Source organism: Pelobates fuscus, chromosome 1 (genome assembly GCF_036172605.1).
Source record: "Pelobates fuscus isolate aPelFus1 chromosome 1, aPelFus1.pri, whole genome shotgun sequence".
Taxonomy (NCBI): Eukaryota; Metazoa; Chordata; class Amphibia; order Anura; family Pelobatidae; genus Pelobates; species Pelobates fuscus.
In genome coordinates, this window is record NC_086317.1 from 202,524,174 (window position 1) to 202,545,229 (window position 21,056).

A 21,056-nucleotide genomic window follows, 5' to 3' on the forward strand; every position below is an offset into this window, starting at 1 on the left:
AAACTGATGGACAGCACCTGTAGAGTTTTCGCACCCGGACCACTAAAATAATCTGCAGTGATTATAGTGCTTAGAGTGTCCATTTAGTCTTACAACCATCCTATGTCTGCCCATGGAGATTAGAAAAGCGAAAGAATGTGGCTTCTTCAGAGATAACATGCTATGGGTAAATGTAACTATTTTTCCCAATATGTGTATGATGTATTATGGCTTTGTGTCCGCAGGGCGAACATGATTGCTATGAAGAAATGTATGCGCCCCAATGTTTATACAAAGGTGCCTGATGGAGGCTGGGGCTGGGTGATTGCCGTGGCCTTTTTCTTTGTGGAAGCCTTCACATACGGAATCGTCAATACTTTTGGAATTTTCTTTGATGAACTCAAAGACTACTTTCATGAAAGTAACGACAAAGTATCATGGATCTTTTCTATCTGTGCATTTGTCTTCACAGTCACAGGTAAGTAGTTTAAAGGAATAGTCTTTTTATATGAAGGGATAGAAAATGCTTTGATCTACAAGGTCCTGAGAACTGCATGTTACCTGCAGACATTTATGTGGCCTTTATGCACCACTCTCAGGTAGAAGGACACCAGCTCATAGGCTGGAAGGAAAAGGGAACTCTAATGTTAAAAATGCAAATGTAGTACTGTAAAAAATATGTTTTCCTCTTCTTTAATCCCATGCTACACCACTCTCACCATGGTTGCTGCTCTGCCCGGTTGTGTACTAAAGGGTGGGAGGTCTGCCCTGGGTGCCACTCACTAGGGGGGTGCCCGGGGAAGACTGTGTCGGGTCCTGGGTCACTGACCGAGGACCCGACACCAGGAGGGCACGATGCCCCTCCTGCGCCCATCGCAGACACCGATTTACAACTCCGCAGTGTGCCTTGCAAGATCTGATCAATCAGAGCGTTGCTGCGGGTTACCACGGCAGCGCGCTGACTGGAGCTGCAGACAAGATATTATGGCCACCGGACCACCAGAGAATTAAGGTATTTAGTCCGTCCCCCCCTCTCTCACACCATCACCCCCCTCACACCATCAACCCCCTCTCCCTCACCCCCTCTCATCATCACCCCCCCTCCCTCTCACCATCACCCCCTCCCTCTCACTATCACCCCACCCTCTCATCATCACCCCCTCACACCATCAACCCCCTCTCCCTCACCCCCTCTCATCATCACCCCCCCTCCCTCTCACCATCACCCCCTCCCTTTCACTATCACCCCACCCTCTCACCATCACCCCACCCTCTCATCATCACCCACGCTCACACCATCACTCCCCCCTCACCATCACGCCCCCTCCCTCTCACCATCACGCCCCCTTCCTCTCACCATCACGCCCCCTTCCTCTCACCATCACCTCCCTCCCTCACACCATCACCCCCTCCCTCACACCATTATCCACTATACAAGCACACACTGCATTCACTATACAAACACACTACTACTTATACATGTGTGTCTGTGTATCTGTTTGTCTGTCTATCTGTATGTGTGTTGGTATATGTGTATCTGTATGTGTCAGTGTGTCTGTTTGTGTGTCTGTGTTTGTATCACTGTGTCTGTATGTGTGTCTCTATCTGTATGTGTGTCTGTGCCTGTGTGTCTCTCTCTGTGTGTCAGTGTTTGTCTTTATCTGTGTATGACTGTGTTTCTATGTAACTGCATGTATGTACCTATGTGTGTGTGTATGAGTATATGTGTATATGTGCATACATCTCAGCATTTCACCTACACTACACACAAATACAACCCTGCATACCAATGTCAACACTACATAAACCACACTACAGAAAAATGCACGCCTGCATTCAAATGCCAATACGTGCAAACACACCCGTACATTCACTCACACATACTCCATACAAAAACATACTTACATTCAAACACACAAACACTGTTTGGTGCTACATACATTTAAAAAAAAATACAAACACTGCTCGGTGCTAAATACATTTAAAACAATTTGTGGGCGTTTTTTAAATTTTTAAGCTGGGGGGAGGGGAGGGGGAATTCAGGTTTTTAATGGAAGTCCCGTTTTTGACCGACCGCACAAGCCCAAAATAGTTTCATGAAATCAGTGCTAGCGGTCGGTCAACTTCGGTAACATAAAAACGAATAATATACCGAATCCATGATTACAATGTGTAGCTTGTTCAACTCATCCATGCGAATGAATCCACCGAACAGGGCCCCTCCAGCTTGTATAGAAACGAACGCAGGCGATGATGGAAGTCCAGTGGTGTTTGGGTGTTTCAGTGTCCAATTTTAGTTCCATGAGCTCGACACCCAAAGACTGCTGCCTGTGTTTGCGGGAACAAGATGGCCACCACCTCGTGGTCGTTCATACAAACTGCGGCCACCCAGACGAACAATTAGAACACTGAGGTGAAAATCATTACCAGGTGTCAATTGGGCTTAACAAGCACACGGTGGGTGGCAGAGCATTGTGATGTCACATATTGGGCAGGACATATGGGGTAGGGCGGCAAAAATCCTTGCACCGGCCCTGTATACCTCCAGCGAAAACATGCATGTATTTAACTATGCATATCATTATTTTGTTGGGGGCTTATCTAAACACCGCTGGGAAGAGCTTTTGATGTATTGACTGCAGCCTTTGCAAGCCCACCCCTTCTAAACCCACCTAGATTTTCTGTGCCTGTCCAATAACGGACTTTCCAATGGAGCTCAATGAGAAGTAACTGAAAGGCAAGTTCTCTGAGCTATTGCCTGCCTCTTGAGTTTAGCTCCACTGAGCTAAACAAGCAGGAAATAAAAAGACCTGTTGTCTGATTGACAGCCACAGGGGTGTAACAAGGTGAATTCTAAAAGTGTCACTTTCTATTGAAATCTGCACTTTTTGTAAAATGAAAAAAAAGCGGACACACATAAAGAACTTCAGCAAGTGAAAATATTTTAGGGGTCTGGAGTGCCCCTTTACATTTTAATGCTTCGATTTTCCCTTTAATAATGTTGTTTTTTCTGAATTGTGTCCTGAGTGCCTGTTAGTTCAGTGAATTTATCTTGGATCTTGGTCACCACTGCCAAGACTGATTTTAATGTGGACTGGACCTGGGAAGTGCTCTTCTAGTAAATGGTAGTATGGAAAGTGAGAAAGCCAATGAATTGTGACAATTTCAAGACAGCTGAGGAAATACAACATTACTCACTATTGTAACTTTAGGAATGATTTAGAAAGGTTGGCCAAGCCACAATTCAATGATAAGGTAATAACCAACATATAAATATTATGTAGGAAAATTATATTTTAGGAATGGTGGAAAATTGTCAAAGGAATTGCAAGATAAAAAAAAGTCTATAATTTTCATTAACATTTGCAATTCCCAGTTGAGTGAATAACCCCCTAAATGTATTTAGATTTGTTATGGAACACACTTTTAATTACAGGTACTAAAGCATCATCTATTTAATTTTAGCTCCTATAGCCACTATCCTGACTAATAAATTTGGACATCGCTTTGTTGTCATGGCTGGAGGATTTCTTTCTAGTGTTGGCATGATCGCAGCTGCATTTGCAACTAATATTTACATAATGTGCATCACAATTGGTGTTATGTCAGGTAAGAGCACCAGTCCCAAATCATACAAAATTGTACCTGGAATCAGTGGCGGATCCAGAAGATAATTTTAAGAAACAATCCAGGCACAATACCCACAACAGCTCTCTATAGTGGTTTTGGTGCCAGGAGTTGCTGTGGCGCCCTCCCAGAGTAAGTAGTCAAACCGTTTAAAAAAAACGTTTGATAACTAACCCAGGGTCTGCCGGGATAGGGGCTGTAGTGTGTATGTGTGTGAGGGGTGCAGTGTGTGTGAGGGTCGCAGTATGTGTATGGAGGGGTAGTGCACGTGTCAGAGGGGTGCAGTGTATGTATGGGGTAGCAATTTGTATATTGGAAGCAGTGTGTTTGTGTGTAAAGGGTGCAGTGTGTATTGGGAGCAGTGTGTTATTGTGTGAGCGGTGCAGTGTGTGTGTATAAGGGGGTTAGTGTGTAAGGGGGGGCTGTGTGTATAAGGGGGCAGTGTTTGTATTGGGTGCTATGTGTGTTTATGGGTGGCAGTGTGTGTATGGGTGGCAGTGTGTGTGTATGGGGCGCAGTGTGTGTATGGGGAGCAGTGTGTGTATGGGGGGCTGTGTGTGTATGGAGGGGTGTGTGTGTATTGGGGGCAATGTGTGTATGGGGGACAGTGTGTGTATGGGGGCTGTGTGTGTATGGGGGACAGTGTGTGTAAGGGGGGGCTGTGTGTTTTCTAGCACTATAGGGTCATGAATCCACATTTGTGTTTCTGACCCTATAGGGTTCCTTTCACACATGGTGAGTGACATGTGATTTTAGTCTGAGAAAGACCAACCTAGGGGTATCCTGATACTTATCTAGTACTTATGTTTTAAGTGCCTGAACCACACATAGGTATTTAGTAAACGTGTTAAATTAATAAAACTTCACAGATAAATCCTGGATGGATTGATTAATTCGGGCTTAGAGTAAAACTAATTTGATTCAGTCACATCAACTGAAACATATTTTAGTATAGTCTAGTCTAGTCTTCACAGCAATATGGTTCTCTCCAGCTGACAGTCCTACCCCTGCCTCCTTATTCTTTGGTGGTCTTCATTTAACTCACACCCAAAGGGACAACGGGACAGTAAAAGTGTCGGGAGGATTTCAACTTTCAGCCCACTTCTACTTCAACCCTCTACCCACCCACCTTTTCCCTCTCTTTTTCTTCATTTGAAGTTAACTCAATTTGCCTGTTGCTTACAACACCCCTGGATCCCTCTTCTCTTCCATGACCATAATTGCTTTTTCCAAGTAAATGATAATTTGAAGTACTAGTATTTGCCTGATGGCAGCATTAGCAATCAGTGGGCAGATAGTTAAAAAAAAAAAAAAACGTCACTGGCGCAGCAGTTAACCATTGCTAGCCAGTCATCACATTAATTATTATTCATTCCAAATGACCCTGTATAGCATCAGATTGATTCGTCCCATTCAGTATGGGCCATTCAGACTTAATAGTTGCAAGGACCCCTTGAGATTGGATGACAAAAAAATAAAAATAAACAGCCCCAGCCAGGATTAAACATAATAAAAGGTTTTATAATCATAAATTATAGACATATATGAGGAAATGTATTATAATTTATACAAAATTCACAAATCAAAATAGAAAAACTGAGGCTGTAACTACAGCGGAGTCTGAGAATATTTCCAGGTCTATTTTTGCCTCGGTTTGCCATTTGGATTTTATTTGTGAAAAATTTTGAGCTAAACGAATAACCCCGAAAGAGACAAATTTTATGAAAATTTTATGAAATGTTATGAAAAGTTCCTAGATAGAAACCTCCAACACTGCTATACTCACTAACTAATGTCTCATTATTCTAAATGTAAGTATTATAGTCAGTAATAATGATAGATCTGGTCAATAATAATTATATAAAAATAAAAGATTAATGGACAATTAGTTTGCCGTAACAATTAAGCTTACTACCAAGAATCTGAGTGCAGCTAGTTGGTAGCAGTTCTGTTCCAATGTTAATTCTCGATAACATATATATTTTTTTTCATTTAGGACTTGGCTACAGCCTAAGTTTCTTCCCAAGCCTCACCATTTTGTTAAAGTACTTTGACAGGCGCCGGTCCCTGGTTATTTCCGTTGCAACCACAGGGGAATGTTTTGCAGTCATTGTATTTGTTACAGGTAAGATCTATAATTAACTAGTGTTTGCCCTCCCTAAAGTATTGATAACCAACAGGACAATTGTAAAATTCAGATGCACATGGACCAGATCAGATTACCAAACAGCTGGGGGAATGTAAAATTCAGACATTGTTTACATGATTTATCAATGTCTGAATTTTGCAATACAACCTACAAGTCGATTTGAAAGTCCACCCTATTTAACCTGTCTGGGTGCAACAAAATGGCAGCTGTATCCTAGCAGCTCTGCAGCTCTAGTAGTCAACATTAAAATCAATAAAAATTCCAAGACAGTGCAATGTTTATGTATCTGGAGACTGGCCAGCATTCAGCCACCACAGGAAAAAACAAACAGACTATATGATTTTTATCTTATCTGTCACTTATATGTTCCTGCTGTGGAATTTCCTGTTAAGGGCCTGCAGCCATCTACTGCTCAGCTGTCGTTACCTCATCAAAAGTGAGACCTACTATGCCTGCAGTCACATGACCGGTTACCCCATCCCTCCCTATGCGAACATAGGGAGGGACAATGTTAGCAGTCATGTGACTGCAGGCGACGTAGGTTTTCTTCTTTGATAATGCCTTTTGTAATTAAATGATTTTATTATTGTTCATGCATTATATCATCATTGCACTATGTAAATATAGGAACAATTGCACACTTGAATTTATCACTTGAAAAAGGCCATTGTAGGCTCAAATATTGTCACCCTCTGTTTGAGGTAAAAAATAAATAAATAACTATGGAGGGCAATATGACACCCAGATCATTTTTATCCTGCCATCTGACTGGTGAGGGCACAGCCGCTAAATGGTGAGCAGTCAGCTTCTGCTCCTCAACTGTCAATATCTCATGCACCGAGCGGGAATGGAAGGGGATGAGGGGGCAATGGCATGTTCCTCCTTGTATTTTTACTTTATTTGCGAGCCCCCACTTGATGCCCATGGGTAAGGGGATAGTGTAGCTGTACAAATGCCTTGTTCACTGCCTATCAACTATATTATTACTCCACACCTGATGCATGAGTGGGAGGTAGGATGGTGGAAAAATAACCAGCTGGACCATTTAAACGTCTCCCACACCATACCAGATGTGGGTGCAGGGGATGGGGCAGTGGCTATTCACTTAATAGTGTATTGACAGGAATTGACCAGGAAATTACTATATTTAGGTAAAAATAACTAAAATAGAAAAAAAATCAACTATTTTTCCAACTCATTCTGCTCTTAAATGTGCAATTCCCTGATGAGTTCCTGACAGTTCATAGTTTAGTGAATAAACATTTGATGCCAGAGTAGCTGAACTGAAGACATTGCTGACTTAAAAGATCACTATAGTGTCAGGAAAACAAACCTGTTTTCCTGACACTATAGTGCCCTAAGGGTACCCCCACATTCAGGGTCCCCCTCCCTTGGCGCTGAAGGGGTTAAAACCCCTTCAGCTACTTACCTTAATCCAGCGCTGGGCTTCGCTCGGCGCTGATGACCTCTTCTCCCCCGCCGACACCAGCTCCCGAGTGGAGCGGAATACCCATGCATAGCAAGTGCCGCGCACGCATTCAAACAGTCCATAGGAAAGCATTTCTCAATGCTTTCCTATAGACGTTCTTCACGCTGGATGCAAATTTCATATCCAGCGTCGCAGATGCGCCTCTAGCGGCTGTCAGGAAGACAGCCACTAGAGGTTGGATTAACCCTGCTATGTAAACATAGCAGTTTCTCTGAAACTGCTATGTTTACATCTGAAGGGTTCAAACCTGAGGGATATGGCACCCAGACCACTTCATTGAGCTGAAGTGGTCTGGGTGACTATAGTGTCCCTTTAAGGAATTTTACAGTTCACCTATTTCGAAATAGGAAAAATTACATTAGAAAGATACACACTTTATTTGGATATAACATGGATACAACATTAGGATTTCAGTGCTCTCTGGTAGGTTCTGTCCATGGGCGTCCTGGATTTTTCAGCTTGTTCTACTATTTTTCGTGTGAGATTGAAAATACAGTGCAATACCGGCCAGTAGGTGGCGCTGTGTTTGGAGAGAGACAGGGATAGGATGCTACATCTTACCCCTGCTTCTCTCTCCTGACTAAATCCGCATGGGAGCAGCAACTCCAAGCCTGCAGAGACAGCCTACAGATCAGGTAAGTGAGGCATGGGGGGGGGGGGGCAGCCTATAGATCATGTAAGTGAGAAATGGGGGGGCAGCCTATAGATCAGGTAAGTGAGAGATGGGGGGGCAGCCTTTAGATCAGGTAAGTAAGAGATGGGGGGGGGGGCAGCCTACAGATCAGGTAAGTGAGGCATGGGGGGGCAGCCTATAGATCAGGTAAGTGAGAGATGGGGGGGCAGCCTATAGATCACGTAAGAGAGAGATGGGGGGCAGCCTATAGATCAGGACTCTAAGTAATGTGTCTATTAGTGTATCACCGAGCTCTCTAACTATAAAACACAGAGTAATGTGCATTTTTTATACCAGAGCTCCACTGTAATACATCTCACTATAATATGATGTAATGTTTGTGTTGTTTGTGTATGTGATAGGTGTGATGACTGTATGTGATATGTATGCTATGTGTGATATTTGTAATGGGTATATTAACTGTGTGTGGTGTGATATGCGTGTATTGGTTGTATGTGATATTTGTGCTGGGTTTATTGGCTGTGTGTGATGGGTATTTAATTCAGATAAAAATATGTCGCAGGCAGACAGTCACATACATAGGATCAGGCAGAAACACACAGGTACAGGCACAAACACACTCACACACAATTACAGGCAGACAGCCACACACACAGGCAGACAGCCCCACACACGCAGCCACACATACAGTCTTACACACACATACTTACAGGCAGACAGCCACACACACAGGAAGACACACACACACAGGCAGACAGTCATATACACACACACACACACACACACACAGGCAGACAGTCATACACACAGACACACACACACACACACACACACACACAGGCAGACAGTCATATACACACACACACAGGCACACAGTCAGACAGTCACACACACACACACACACACACACAGGCAGACAGCCATACACACAGACAGACAGACACACACACACACACACAGGCGACAGTCATACACACAGACACTCATATAGACACACACAGGGAGACAATCACACATAGTTACCTCTGTTCATTGTGGAGGCAATGCAGCTCCTGGAGACTGTTTGTTGGGGAAGCAGGGACTCCTTCCTGCTTCTGCTGCAGCAGTTACCCGGCACTTTTAGCTCCACCTGCGCCGCACGGTAAGCCCCAGCCCCGTCGCCAATTTTTTTTTTTAGAATTCTGGCCAGCCATGTGTGAGCTGTGTCTGCCACATGGCGCCCTCTGCTCCCATGGGGCCTTGCTCGCACACCCCTAAGGCCGGCCCTGCATATTAGTATTCGTTTCTGGTTTACTCACTAACAAGGAGCAATGATTAAATAGAAGCGGAATTTACAGCGTTTAGATAAAAAATAGCCAAACTGTGATTATTATTAAGTTGGAACACTGTTCCTAATTTGCAGATTTAATCCTGAATTCACTACAATGATTTTGTTTGTTGTTGGGTTTACTCACCAAACTCTGGATTGTAGTAAATTGAAAACTACATTTAAAAAAGAAAACCTAATTTATAGTGAAAACTTGGCTATTTTTGTTATTAGGTTTGCAATTCACTAGCATTCAGTCATTATCCATATAATTGTGCTCTGCGGTCTGCTGAAAATTGGTTCTATGACCCAAAATTGTAAAATCAGTTTTATATGAAAACACTTTACAGTTGACAGGGCCATTTTAAAGACACTTTTTGAAATGGATGACTGGTCACCAGGCCTGGACTGGCCATTGGGCATACTGGGCAAATGCCCGGTGGGACGCGATGGCCATGGGCTGAGGTCGGCAGTGGAAATCACAGGATCTCTCTTGCCGGTCCATGCAGGGCCTGCGCTATCCGAGCGCCGGCCCTGCTGTGTGCCTTCATTGGCCGATGGGGAGATCAAAGATCTCCCTCACTAGTTTACTAGCACTAACAAGCGGCCGCCGGCTGTTGAGGGAGAGAGCAACTAACTTGCAGCTCCGCCGGGTTCCTCTCGCAAGATCGGAGTGTTGCCGCGGTTACGACGGCAACATTCAGATCTCGCGAGAGTGAACTCTAGCCTCGCAGGCTAGAGTTCACTCTCACCACTAGAGGATGGCAGCATGGTCCCCCCCTCCCAGGCTAAAGGTAACATGGGAGGGGGGAGTATAAAGTGTTGTTTTTTATTTAATTTAAAATATATATATACAGTGGGACCTCGGTTTACGAATTTAATGCGTTCTCTGGGACATTTCTTATTGCAAAACATTTGTAAACCGAAACGCGGTTCCCCATAGGAATGCATTAAAAATCAATTAATCCGTTCTGGAGGTCAGAAATAAGTCAAAATGAGCTGGCATGGAAACCAACCCACAATGCAGAACACACAATAAAAGGCATGCAAACGACAAAGCTCAGCTCCCTACCTTTCCACCGCTTGAGAAATGCACCAAAAAGTCCCAAAACAACTGCAAACAATTTCCAGAATGACACCAAAACTCGATGTAAAAGCCGCTCCAATACCTTCACACTCGACGCCACGTGCTACCCACGGGCTCCAGCATGCAGGGGGCGGTGCTATAAACCTCCCAGGTGCAATTGTGTATTGCGAAACAAATTTGTAAACCGAGGCATTATTTTCAATGGATTTTCATTTGTAAACCGAAAATTATGTTAACCGAAGCGTTTGTAAACCGAGGTCCCACTGTATATATATATATATTTAAGTCTGTCCCACCCTCTACACAGACACAATCCCTCAAACATATACACACACACACGGTACACTCAGACACACACACACTAACAGCACCCTCACACAGCACACACACATATATCAAATCTAAAATAACCCTCAGTGAGTTAACAGACAAATAAAATTAGAAACATAGAATGTAACGGCAGATAAGAACACCATCACACACAGCACCCCTCTTACACACACACTGCACCAGACACACACATGCTGCATCCTACACACAGCACACCCAACAGCGCCCCTCACACTGCACCACTACACACATTGCGCTCCAGATACACACTAGATCCCTTACTCAACTCTGGATCGTCTAATCTACACACACACACACACACTAGATCCCATATACACTCTGAATCCTCTACACACACACTTCAGCCTGTATGCACACAATCGCTACATCCCTTATACACACTATGCCCCCTATATAATTGTAATGACATCCATGCTTGGTCCCTTTTTGACAGTGTCATGAAAAGGAAGGGGCGTAGTCATTATCACATAAAGCCAGGGTGAATAGCGTTTTAACAACTATGGTGTCAGGAATACATGTTTGTATTCCTGACACTATAGTGTTCCTTTAAGCAAATTAACGTTAATGAACCTTCTGGTCACCATAACAACTTCATCTAAATGAAAAGGCTATGATGCCAGGAAGCTCCTGGGTGCTCTCTTTCCTTTAAGGGGTTAAACCGCTCTCAAATGGTTTAACCCCAAAGGCTTCCTCCAGATCCAGATCTCCAGGTCGCTCAGTGGTATTCTGCTTCTGAAACAGTGTGTCAGGCAGGGCCGGATTAACATTGGGGCTGATGGAGCTACAGCCCTACTCCCCACTACTCTTAGGGTTGCCATGTATTTCTCATGTATTTCTTATCGTTGCCAGGTATTTCTCAGAAGTATTTCTCAGGTATTTGAGGCTGTCTAGCCGGTGCCGGTATTGCAGTAATACCGGCAATAAAAATGTCTGTCTGAGTATAAACAGAGATTATTCTGCAATACCAGCGCCGGCCAGGCTAGGGGTCGCTGTTTGTGTGGAGAGAGGCAGGGATAAGGAGTTACAGCATCTACCTCCCTGCCTCTCACTACAGTACTCACTGATCCGCGGGGAGCAGCTCTGCATAGAGTCCAGACAGCAGCTCCATCCTGCAAGACATGGGGACGGTGAGAGACTTGGGGGCGTTGAGACATTGGGACACTGGGCGACATGGGGACACTGAGACACTAGGGGACACTGAGAGACATAGAGCCACTGGGGGACACATAGATATATGGGGACACTGGGCAGCTTTAAGACCTGGGAGACATGGGGCCCTCCCAGTGTCCATGTCTCCCAGCCAGCGTCCCTAGTGTCTCAGTATCCCCATGTGTCCTTGGTGTCTCTCAGTGTCCATAGTATGCCAGTGTCCATAGTGTCTGAGTGTTTCCTAGTCTCCCAAAGTCCCCTTGTCTCCCAGTGTCTCTTTGTCCCAATGTCTCCCAGTGTTTCAGTGTCCCCTAGTATAAAAGAAAAAATCTCAGGCACTCACTGTGATAGATTTAAGCAGGTTTATTGGACACCATAATGTTTCAACATGTACCTAGGTCTTTATCAAGTCTCCAGTGTCCCCTATGTATCAGAGTGTCTCAGTGCCCAATGTCTCCCAGTGTCCCTGGTGTCTCTCAGTGTCCGTAGTGTCTCAGTATCCTTAGTGTCTCAGTGTCCCCTAGTCTCTCAGAATCCTCTAGTCTCCCAGTGTCCCCATGTCTCACAGGGCCCCCAAGTGTCTCAGTGTCTTCTAGTATAAAAAAAAAAAAATCTCAGGCACTCACTGTGATAGATTTAAGCAGGTCAAAACCAAGCCTCCAGTGTCCCCTATATATCACAGTGTCCCCTATGCATCACAGTGTCTCAGTGCTCCATATATCCCAGTGCCCCCTCATGTCTCAAACTCACCCAGTGTCCCCAGGTCTCCCAGTGATCCCTAGTATCTCAGTGTCCCCATGTCTCCCAGTGTCCCAATGTCTCTCAATGTCCCCTAGTGTCCTAGTGACATGGGAACACTGGGAGACATGGGGACACAGACACTATGGGACTGGGAGACATAGGGACACAGACATGCCCCTTTTTGTGTATGTTAGCCCCTTTCGGCAGTTCTGGTTGTGTGATTTGTGTCAGTGGCCCACCCTTTTACCCCATCCATAGACTTCCTGCTTTACTGGACACTGCTGTTAGGGGGTATGGGATTACTTGAAAGATGAAAGCGTGAGATAAGCATAGGGTATGTGTTTTCTCATAACTGCATCCTATGAGTTTCCCTCCAGCACCATCTCCATCAGATATATGACGCTTAGGAGGTAGGACTGTTTTAGTGTTTTTGGTCAATAAGATTTTGTTATTAGGGCCATCATAATTGTCAGCACCAGGCCCACTGGGCTCTTAATCTGGCCCTGGTGTTAGGAAGTGAAGATTGACGTGAGGCATGGGTGCTGCTGATTGACTAGAGTGGTCAGCTGACGCTCTTAGCCAATCGCCAGTTCCCGGTTCATAAAAATGTTTTACTTTTTTATGAATGGGGAGCTACTGATTGCATTAGAGTGCCAGCTGACCTCTCTAGCCAATCAGCGACACCCCTACCCAGCGGCACTCTGTGCTTCCTGACACTCAGTGAATAAAAGTGAACACATTAACACTGATATATTTTTTTTACCTGGTGAGATGAGAAGGTCCAAAGTTTCCCTGCCAGGCGCAAGGTACCAAAGCCTTATGATGTGGTGTCCAGAATAAAGTGGAGGTTTCACTTCACTTGTCCTTCCTGCTCCAATCTCCTTTTCTTCTCCTTCATTTGACACAGTCTTCTTTTTCTTCTGACACTGCCTTCTCTCCTCCTTGGCTTCTTTTGCTCCTTTACTTTTCTGCTACTTTCTACTTATTTTGCGCCCTTCTGCTCCTTTCTCTTTCTAATCCTTTTCTGCTCATTCTACTACTTTACTTTTGTGCTCCTTCTGTCCCTTTCTGCTCGTTGCAGACCCTTCCTGCTCATTGCTGCCCCTTGCAGACCCTTTCTGCTTCTTTCTGCCCCTTGCAGACCCTTCCTGCTAATTTCTGCTCCTTCTCCTACTTTACATTTGTGCTCCTTCTGCCCCTTCCAGCTTATTGCTGACCCTTTCTGCTCCTTGATGTCCCTTCCTGCTCATTGCTGTTCCTTCTTCTACTTTACCTTTGTACTCCTTGCTACCCTTTCCAGCTCCTTTCTGCTCCTTCTACTTTACCTTTGTGCTGCTTTACCTTCCACCCCACCATCCCTCACTTACCTTATCTATAGGCTGCCCTCCCCCCATCTCTCACTTACCTGATCTATAGGCTGCCCCCATCTCTCACTTACCTGATCTATAGGCTGCCCCCCATCTCTCACTTACCTGATCTATAGGCTGCCCCCCATCTCTTACTTACCTGATCTATTGGCTGCCCCCCCATGCCTCACTTACCTGATCTATAGGCTGCCCTCCCATGCCTCACTTACCTGATCTGTAGGCTGCCCCTCCATGCCTCATTTACCTTATTCAGTCAGGAGAGAGAAGCAGGGATAAGATGTAGCTTCCTATCCCTGTCTCTCTCCATACACAGCGCCGGTATTGAACTGTATTTACAATCTCACACGAAAAATCGACACTTGGCCGCCCTTTCCTTTTTGGTTGGCAGGATGCTACAAAGGTGTTTTGTGTTGCGCGCGCCTTGAAGGGTTGGAAGAAAAGCCCATCTTCTTCGAGGTGCTGTGTTGGTTGTTAGACTTTCTGCCACAGGTCTGTTTTTCGGGGTATGAGGTTCTGCTGTTCCAGGTGGCTTTTTTGTTATGTTTTTTTTGGCAGCGACCCAGGCCAGTGTGTTTGGTTTTCAGTCGGATGCGCTTAAGCACTTGGGCAGGTGGCAGTCATGTTAGGCCTCATATGTTGTAACCGACTCCCTGTTATTCTCCATGTTGTCCTTGTTGTTGTCGGTTTCCGCAGGCGTGACTCCCCGATACGTCTGGAACCTGGGCCATTCCTATGTATATTGGGCAGCTAGGCCCAATGGGGCACAATCTGGGGTTTCCATGTGATTTAGTGCGGATTTATTTGAGGGGTTTGTCTTGGGAACAGATGTATTCAGAGTGCGTTCAGCTTAGTCGCTACGTGGCCGTTTACATTAGTGCTCCATGCAGGTGGGAATGACATCGGCCATAGGCGGTCAATTGATTTGATTCACGAGATGAAGCAGGACATGGCGCGGTGTTTCGCCCTCTTTCAGGAGCTGACACTCATATGGTCGGAAATAATTCCTCGACCAGCTTGGTGGGTTTCGGGTATGGGTAGGCCCTTAGAACGTTGCTGTTGCAAAGTTAATATGACCATTGCTGGGAGGGTTGGTCTTTCGGCACGTGGAATTAGAAGAGGAGAATTCCAATGTCATGAGGAGGGACGGGGTCCATTTGTCTCCCACTGGTTTGGATATATTCAACGTGGGTTTAGTAGAGTTGGAGTTGAGGCTGCGCTGTCTGCGGGGGGGGGAGGGGGGGGTGGGCGCGATGCCGGCGTGGCGTGGCGTAGCGTGCAAGAGGGTTGAGTTGGGAAGACGACAGACCGCACAAGGGCTGATGGCAAGAGCCGGCTGTTGAAGCTCTTGGGAAAAAGAGGTGGAGAACTGTTTGTTTTTAAATCATTATTAATTTAATAATTCCCCTATACAATCACTACACTCCTATACACACACACACTATACATGAATGATGGGAAGAGGGGGAGGGCGCTGTGAAGATTTTTCGCACAGGGCGCCTAAAGGCTTAAGGCCAGCCCTGCTAATATGTAGGATGTTTCAAGGGTTTTGACAATATAAAAACATATTGTGAGATTTACATTTTTCCCACTTACATACTGTTTTAATGTTTTTCTTTTTCTTCTCAGCATTTACTGCACTTATGCATTACAAGGGCTGGAGAGTTTGCCTGTTTGTCATCGGAGCTCTGCAACTTATCATCATGGTTTGTGGATTCTTGCTACAGCCAATCAATATTGAACCGGAAGAAAAAACAAAACAACCTTCAGAAGTTGAGAAGCACTCTGCCTGTAGGCTTGATAATAAAGACAAGCTCACTTCTATAGACACTACAGATTCTGGAGTCGAAATATCTAAATCTAAATCATGCACGAATGCTGCAACCAATACAAAAGCAGAGATTGTGATTGACATGTCCATGGAGGAGAAGATGCTTGAGCCAGTAGAGCTTGAAAAGAAGGACAAGCTTTTACTTGATTTTTCTGTATTGAAAAATACCAGCTTTATATTTTACACACTATTTGGATTATTTTCTGTGTTTGGCACTTTTATACCTCCCCTATTCATTATTCCTTACAGTGTAAGTCTGGGCATAGCTGAAGAACTTTCAACACACATTCTTATCCTCATGGCCATCGCTGAGCTCCTCGGAAAAATTAGTGCAGGCTTTATCATGCACAAGGAGCCAATTAATAAGATTTATATTGAACTGATATTTGTCATCCTGCTGTGCCTAGCTCTTGTTGCCATCCCTTTTGCTCATACTTTTCTGGGACTGATGGCCTGTAGCTTCTTTTACAGCTACATGATGGGGGCTGTTACAGCGACTTACATCCCGCTAATAGGGGAAAAGGACATTGTTGGCATCGAGAAGATGGAATCAGCAGTTGGAGTCTTTGTGTTTATTCAAAGTTTTATATCACTGTTGGGACCCCCATTAACAGGTAGGTAATTTATTTTTTGTTATCATATATCCTTGATCTCCCCACTGGCCCATGACAATGAAGTGCTGTTCATTTGCTAGCACTGGAGATCCTTTGATGTCTCCTGTGGGCTTCTGCCCACGGCCATCGTGGCCTAATGGGCAACGGCCAATGTTAGCCAGTCTGGGTAAAGCAGGGACAAAGGAAGAGAGGGACCAGTTGCAGTGCACCTCCTGCACCCGCTAAGAGCCAGCCCTGTGTCTAATGTTTATAAAAAAGCAAGGCAAGTAGCCTTAAAGCGGCACTGTCATGCCGAACTTACCTTTCTTTAATCGATTCCTCTTCTCTCCCTCTGTCAGGATCTGTTCTTCATTTCTTCCTGTCTGCTCTAGTTTTCTTTAAAACATAAGACAAAGTAGGGACTATTTGTTTTATGGAGGTTTCCTATGCCTGACCATCTCTGACCAGCAGAGGAGCAAAGTGTGCTTCATTTCCAATGGTCAGAGCAATTTTCCCACAATTTCTCCGTGTTCCCGCAAAGTCTTCCTTCACTTTTCCCGAACGTCCTGTCATTTAGACAGAACGCCGGCAAAACTACCGAATTGCGTCCTTACAGAATGAGAACAGTTTCCTACTCATGTTAGGATGCAATTCGGGACTTTGTTCGGATTGGAATTTCATTCGAATGAATGAAACTCCGATCCTATTCGTGCCGCGGCTGCAACTTGCAGCTGCTTAGTAGATAACTCCCTAATTCCCACGGAATTATTATTATATTAGGGAGCTATCTACCAAAAGGCTGAAAGACCTAAATTGGTTTTTCAGGCAAATTTATTAATACTAAGTAAAGGTTACTTAGTGTTAGTAAATTCTGCCCCTACTCGCTATACCGCAGTTAAAAAAAACCCACAAAAAAAACAGGGGTGGGGGCCGGGGGGACACGCTAGGTCCCACCGTCATTTTAATAGCCCCGTCAGTTTAATAGCCACTCGCACGTCACGGGCCCTCCTGAGCCCCCAGCCGTGCTGCGCGAGTGGGGGCTATTAAACTGAAGGTGGGACCTAGCGTCTCCCCCCAGCCCCCACCCGTGAGCGGTGGGTGGGAGCCCTAAATAACAATGTGGGGGGGACCTATTGTCCTCCCCCCGGCCCCTACCCCTGAGCGGCGGGTGGGGGCCCTAAATAACAATGAGGGGGGGACCTGTAAAAAAAATAAAACTTACCATTTGATGTCTTCTTTTTTCTAAAATCTTCATTTTTCAGCCCCAAAAAAGGCCAAGTAAAAATCCACAGGCCACAGGCTGCTCACTGTTTAATAGACATGCCCCTACTCGCGGTATAGCGAGCAGGGGCAGAATTTACTAACACTAAGTAACCTTTACTTAGTATTAGTAAATTTGGCTGAAAAAACAATTTAGGTCTTTCAGCCTTTTGGTAGATAGCTCCCTAATACCGTGGGAATTAGGGAGTTATCTACTAAGCGGCTGCAAGATGCAGCTGTGTCACGAATAGGATCGGAATTTCATTCATTCAAATGAAATTCCAATCTGAACAAAGTCCCGAATTGCGTCCTAACACGAATGGAGAAACTGTTCTCATTCTGTTAGGACGCAATTTTGTAGTTTTGCCGGTGTTCTGTCTAAATGTTCGCGGGAACATGGAGGAAAGGTGGAAATTGTTGGAAAATTGCTCTGACCACCGGAAATGAAGCACACTTTGTTCCTCAGAGATAGTCAGGTGTAGGAAACCTCCATAAGACAAATAATCTCTACTTTGTCTTATGTTTTAAAGAAAACTAGAGCAGACAGGAAGAAATGAAGAACAGATCCTGAGACAGGGAGAGAAGAGGAATCGATTAAAGAAAGGTACGTTCGGCATGACAGTGCTGCTTTAAACATTGTCCTCCAAAATATATAATAACGATGAGACAATGACCTGCAAAATGGAGTGTCTCCATTGCGCTTTTTTCTTGGTGCAATGATAACAGAATCATATATTGTCTACAAGGATCAGAGTCACCCTATTCTGAGTAACAGAAAGAGCTATGCAACACTGCAAGTCCTGCAATCTGAAAGATGTGACTTTTTATATATCTTGTTTTTATACAAAAAAGCAGGATCACTTGAGCTGATAGAACCAACACCGAGGCTAAGAATTCTGTGAAATGTTTGTTTAAACAGCTGGCTAACTGTCAGCAGGTCCAAATATTTTGTAAGTATTGATGGCATGTGCACCTTACAGTGGAGGATTAATGGACAACAGATTAAAAAGTCATGAGAAATGCCAGTAATATAAGGCACTTTAATATTTGACGGATATAAATGTAGGCACCTGAGAAATCAGGCCAGATACTATTCCTTGTGTAACAAGATGAAGGATCAGAAATACTGTGGAGTTTTAAGGGAAGTACAGAGAGAGTGAAAAGTTTAGTTTAATATAAATACAAGAAATGCCTGTAGTAGAATACATAGCTGAAAGTAATGTTTCTACTTTTTTTACTTAGGTATGCTGGTGGACAAAACAAAATACTATGGTTCTGCGTTCTACGCGAGTGCCATAGGCATGGCAATTGGTGCTGTATTCTTGGGCATTGTAAAACCTTGTAAAAATGGATTATGGAAGAATAAGGCACCAGCTACACAAGACTCCACTGAATGTCAAGATGCCCAAGACGTGCCAACAGACATTGCAGAAGTAGATGATAACATGTCAGTGACTGAGCCGTACTCCAGTACTATAGGAATGACACTTCGTGCCATATGGTTGGCCATAGTAAGAACTTGCATGAATAGAGAGTGCAAGAAAAAGTCACTGGCTCCAAAAGACTACAATGAATGTCAAGATGCCCAAGACGTGCCAATAGACATCGCAGAAGTGGATGAAAACCTGTCAGGGACTGAGCCTTACTCCAGTACTATAGGGCTGACACTTTGTGCCATATGCGTGGCCATAGTAAGATCTTGCATGAATGGATGGTGCAAGAAAAAGTCACCAGCTACACTAGATTCCTCTGTAAGCCAAGATGCTCAAGATGTGCCCATAGAAATCCCAGAAATGGATGGAAACCTGTCAGCGGATTGATTTGAAATTCATTGGACTCCTTGCCACCCTTGGGTTTTTGCACCCTTTCTGTCCATTAGCATACATGTAGTGCAAGTTTTGTAAACAGTGGAAATCTGATAACCCTAATCAAACATATGTAGGGCCAGTCTCTGTACTAATATCTATGTCTTTAATCTTTTGTTGACAAAATATTTATTAAATTACTGCAAAATACACAGCTGAATTGAAGTGTTTTACTAGCATATCAAAGTGAATAAAAACTTTATATACTAACATTACGGTAGATACTTTGCATTTTTCCAATAGCATTATTCATTAATCTAGTATTTATGTACAAAAACAGGTTACAATGATTGCTTCAAGTTCAGCCTTCGACAACTTGAAAGAAAAAGATCATCTGATGTACAAAGTGCACAATATGTTTGAATGTTCTTGTTGTCAAAAATTAGGAACTTCAACCAGAGGGGGCATGTGAGTCATGAGGTGTGGATGGATCGATACCAGAGCGGGGAATATCTTTCGTGGGGAATGTTGAGATCTCGCTGTTTCAGGAAACCAAAGAGGGAAACATGACCGCAACAGCAGGGAGCTCGATCCTGCAAAGCAGAGACCAATACAAACATTGTGCTGCTACCTGCGGATTCTGGAAGAATCACTTCTGTTGTGAATTATGTAACCGGGGAAAATGAGTTTGGGGGTTTAATTCCGAACACCATTTTTTGAGCATGCTTCTGATAACTTCCAATACTTATGGTTGAAAACAAGATAGAAAACAACCAAAAAGAAAGAGGGGAGAGTGAGGAAAGTCGAGAGACTGAGAAGAAATAAATAAATACAATGTATGTATCACAAACTCTCCAAATATATATTGCCTTCTTCCTTGATGTCATTTTGTTTTATTATTGTTGTCACTCTCTGATATCCTGGTTAAGGGAGAGGTTAGTTTCGGGTGTTTTTTATATATATTCGCCCATCTCAGTATCTCCCTGGACTGAAAAGGAAGAGAGGGCATGACTGCAGGCCAGCAGTAAGGGGGGGGGGGGGGGAGGTGGCTATACTGGATACTTTGTTGCAATATGAAATATAAAGCAGGGCAGAGTAGGGGCCTTATCAGTTGCTCAGTAAATTGAGGATTGAGAATTTGCTAATTTAATTTCCAGAGCATAGGGCCTAGTGATTTAAATATAGTTAGGTTTGCAGCAGTTTTTAGTTAGGTTTGCAGCAGTTTTTAGTTAGGTTTGCAGTAGTTCTTATTTCACTATGGCATCTACTTCAACAACGGTGTCCCAGGAGGCACTGGTTGCAATGCTGCAGGCTTACCTGGAGTCTCATGGCTCAGGCGCCCTGGATGCAGTGATGGCCGGCGTCGCTGGAAGTTCGGGTACTACGATGTTGGAGAGGACGGCTGAAGACCCCCCCTGCAGACGGTCGGAGGGCCCGGAGGACAAGGCCTCCGACGCGGTTATCCCCCAGTCCTGTGAGAAGAACCGGTACCAGGGGCGGAGATCGGAGGGTTGGTGAGCGGAGTTCCGGTGCGGATCGTGCAGAGGAGGCCCCCCAGGTGCATGCCAGGCGCGGGCGCTCCGTCATGGTGTCGGGGGCAAGGGCCCAAGATGGCGCCAGCAGGGAGGTGCGGTCACGGAGTCCGCCATCTCTTCCGGTAACACTTGAAGTGACATCATCGCGTCCGACAC

General features: G+C 44.6%; 1 protein-coding gene across 1 annotated transcript; it reads left to right on the plus strand.

Moving 5' to 3' along the window:
* Positions 1–228: 228 nt before the first annotated feature.
* LOC134591124 (monocarboxylate transporter 7-like) lies at positions 229–19,640 on the plus strand. The gene is made up of 5 exons (XM_063444446.1): positions 229–457; positions 3,445–3,588; positions 5,603–5,731; positions 15,506–16,321; positions 18,803–19,640. The coding sequence occupies exons 1-5, from the start codon at positions 232–234 to the stop codon at positions 19,378–19,380; spliced, it is 1,893 nt and encodes a 630-aa protein (XP_063300516.1). The 5' UTR covers positions 229–231; the 3' UTR covers positions 19,381–19,640.
* Positions 19,641–21,056: the final 1,416 nt, after the last annotated feature.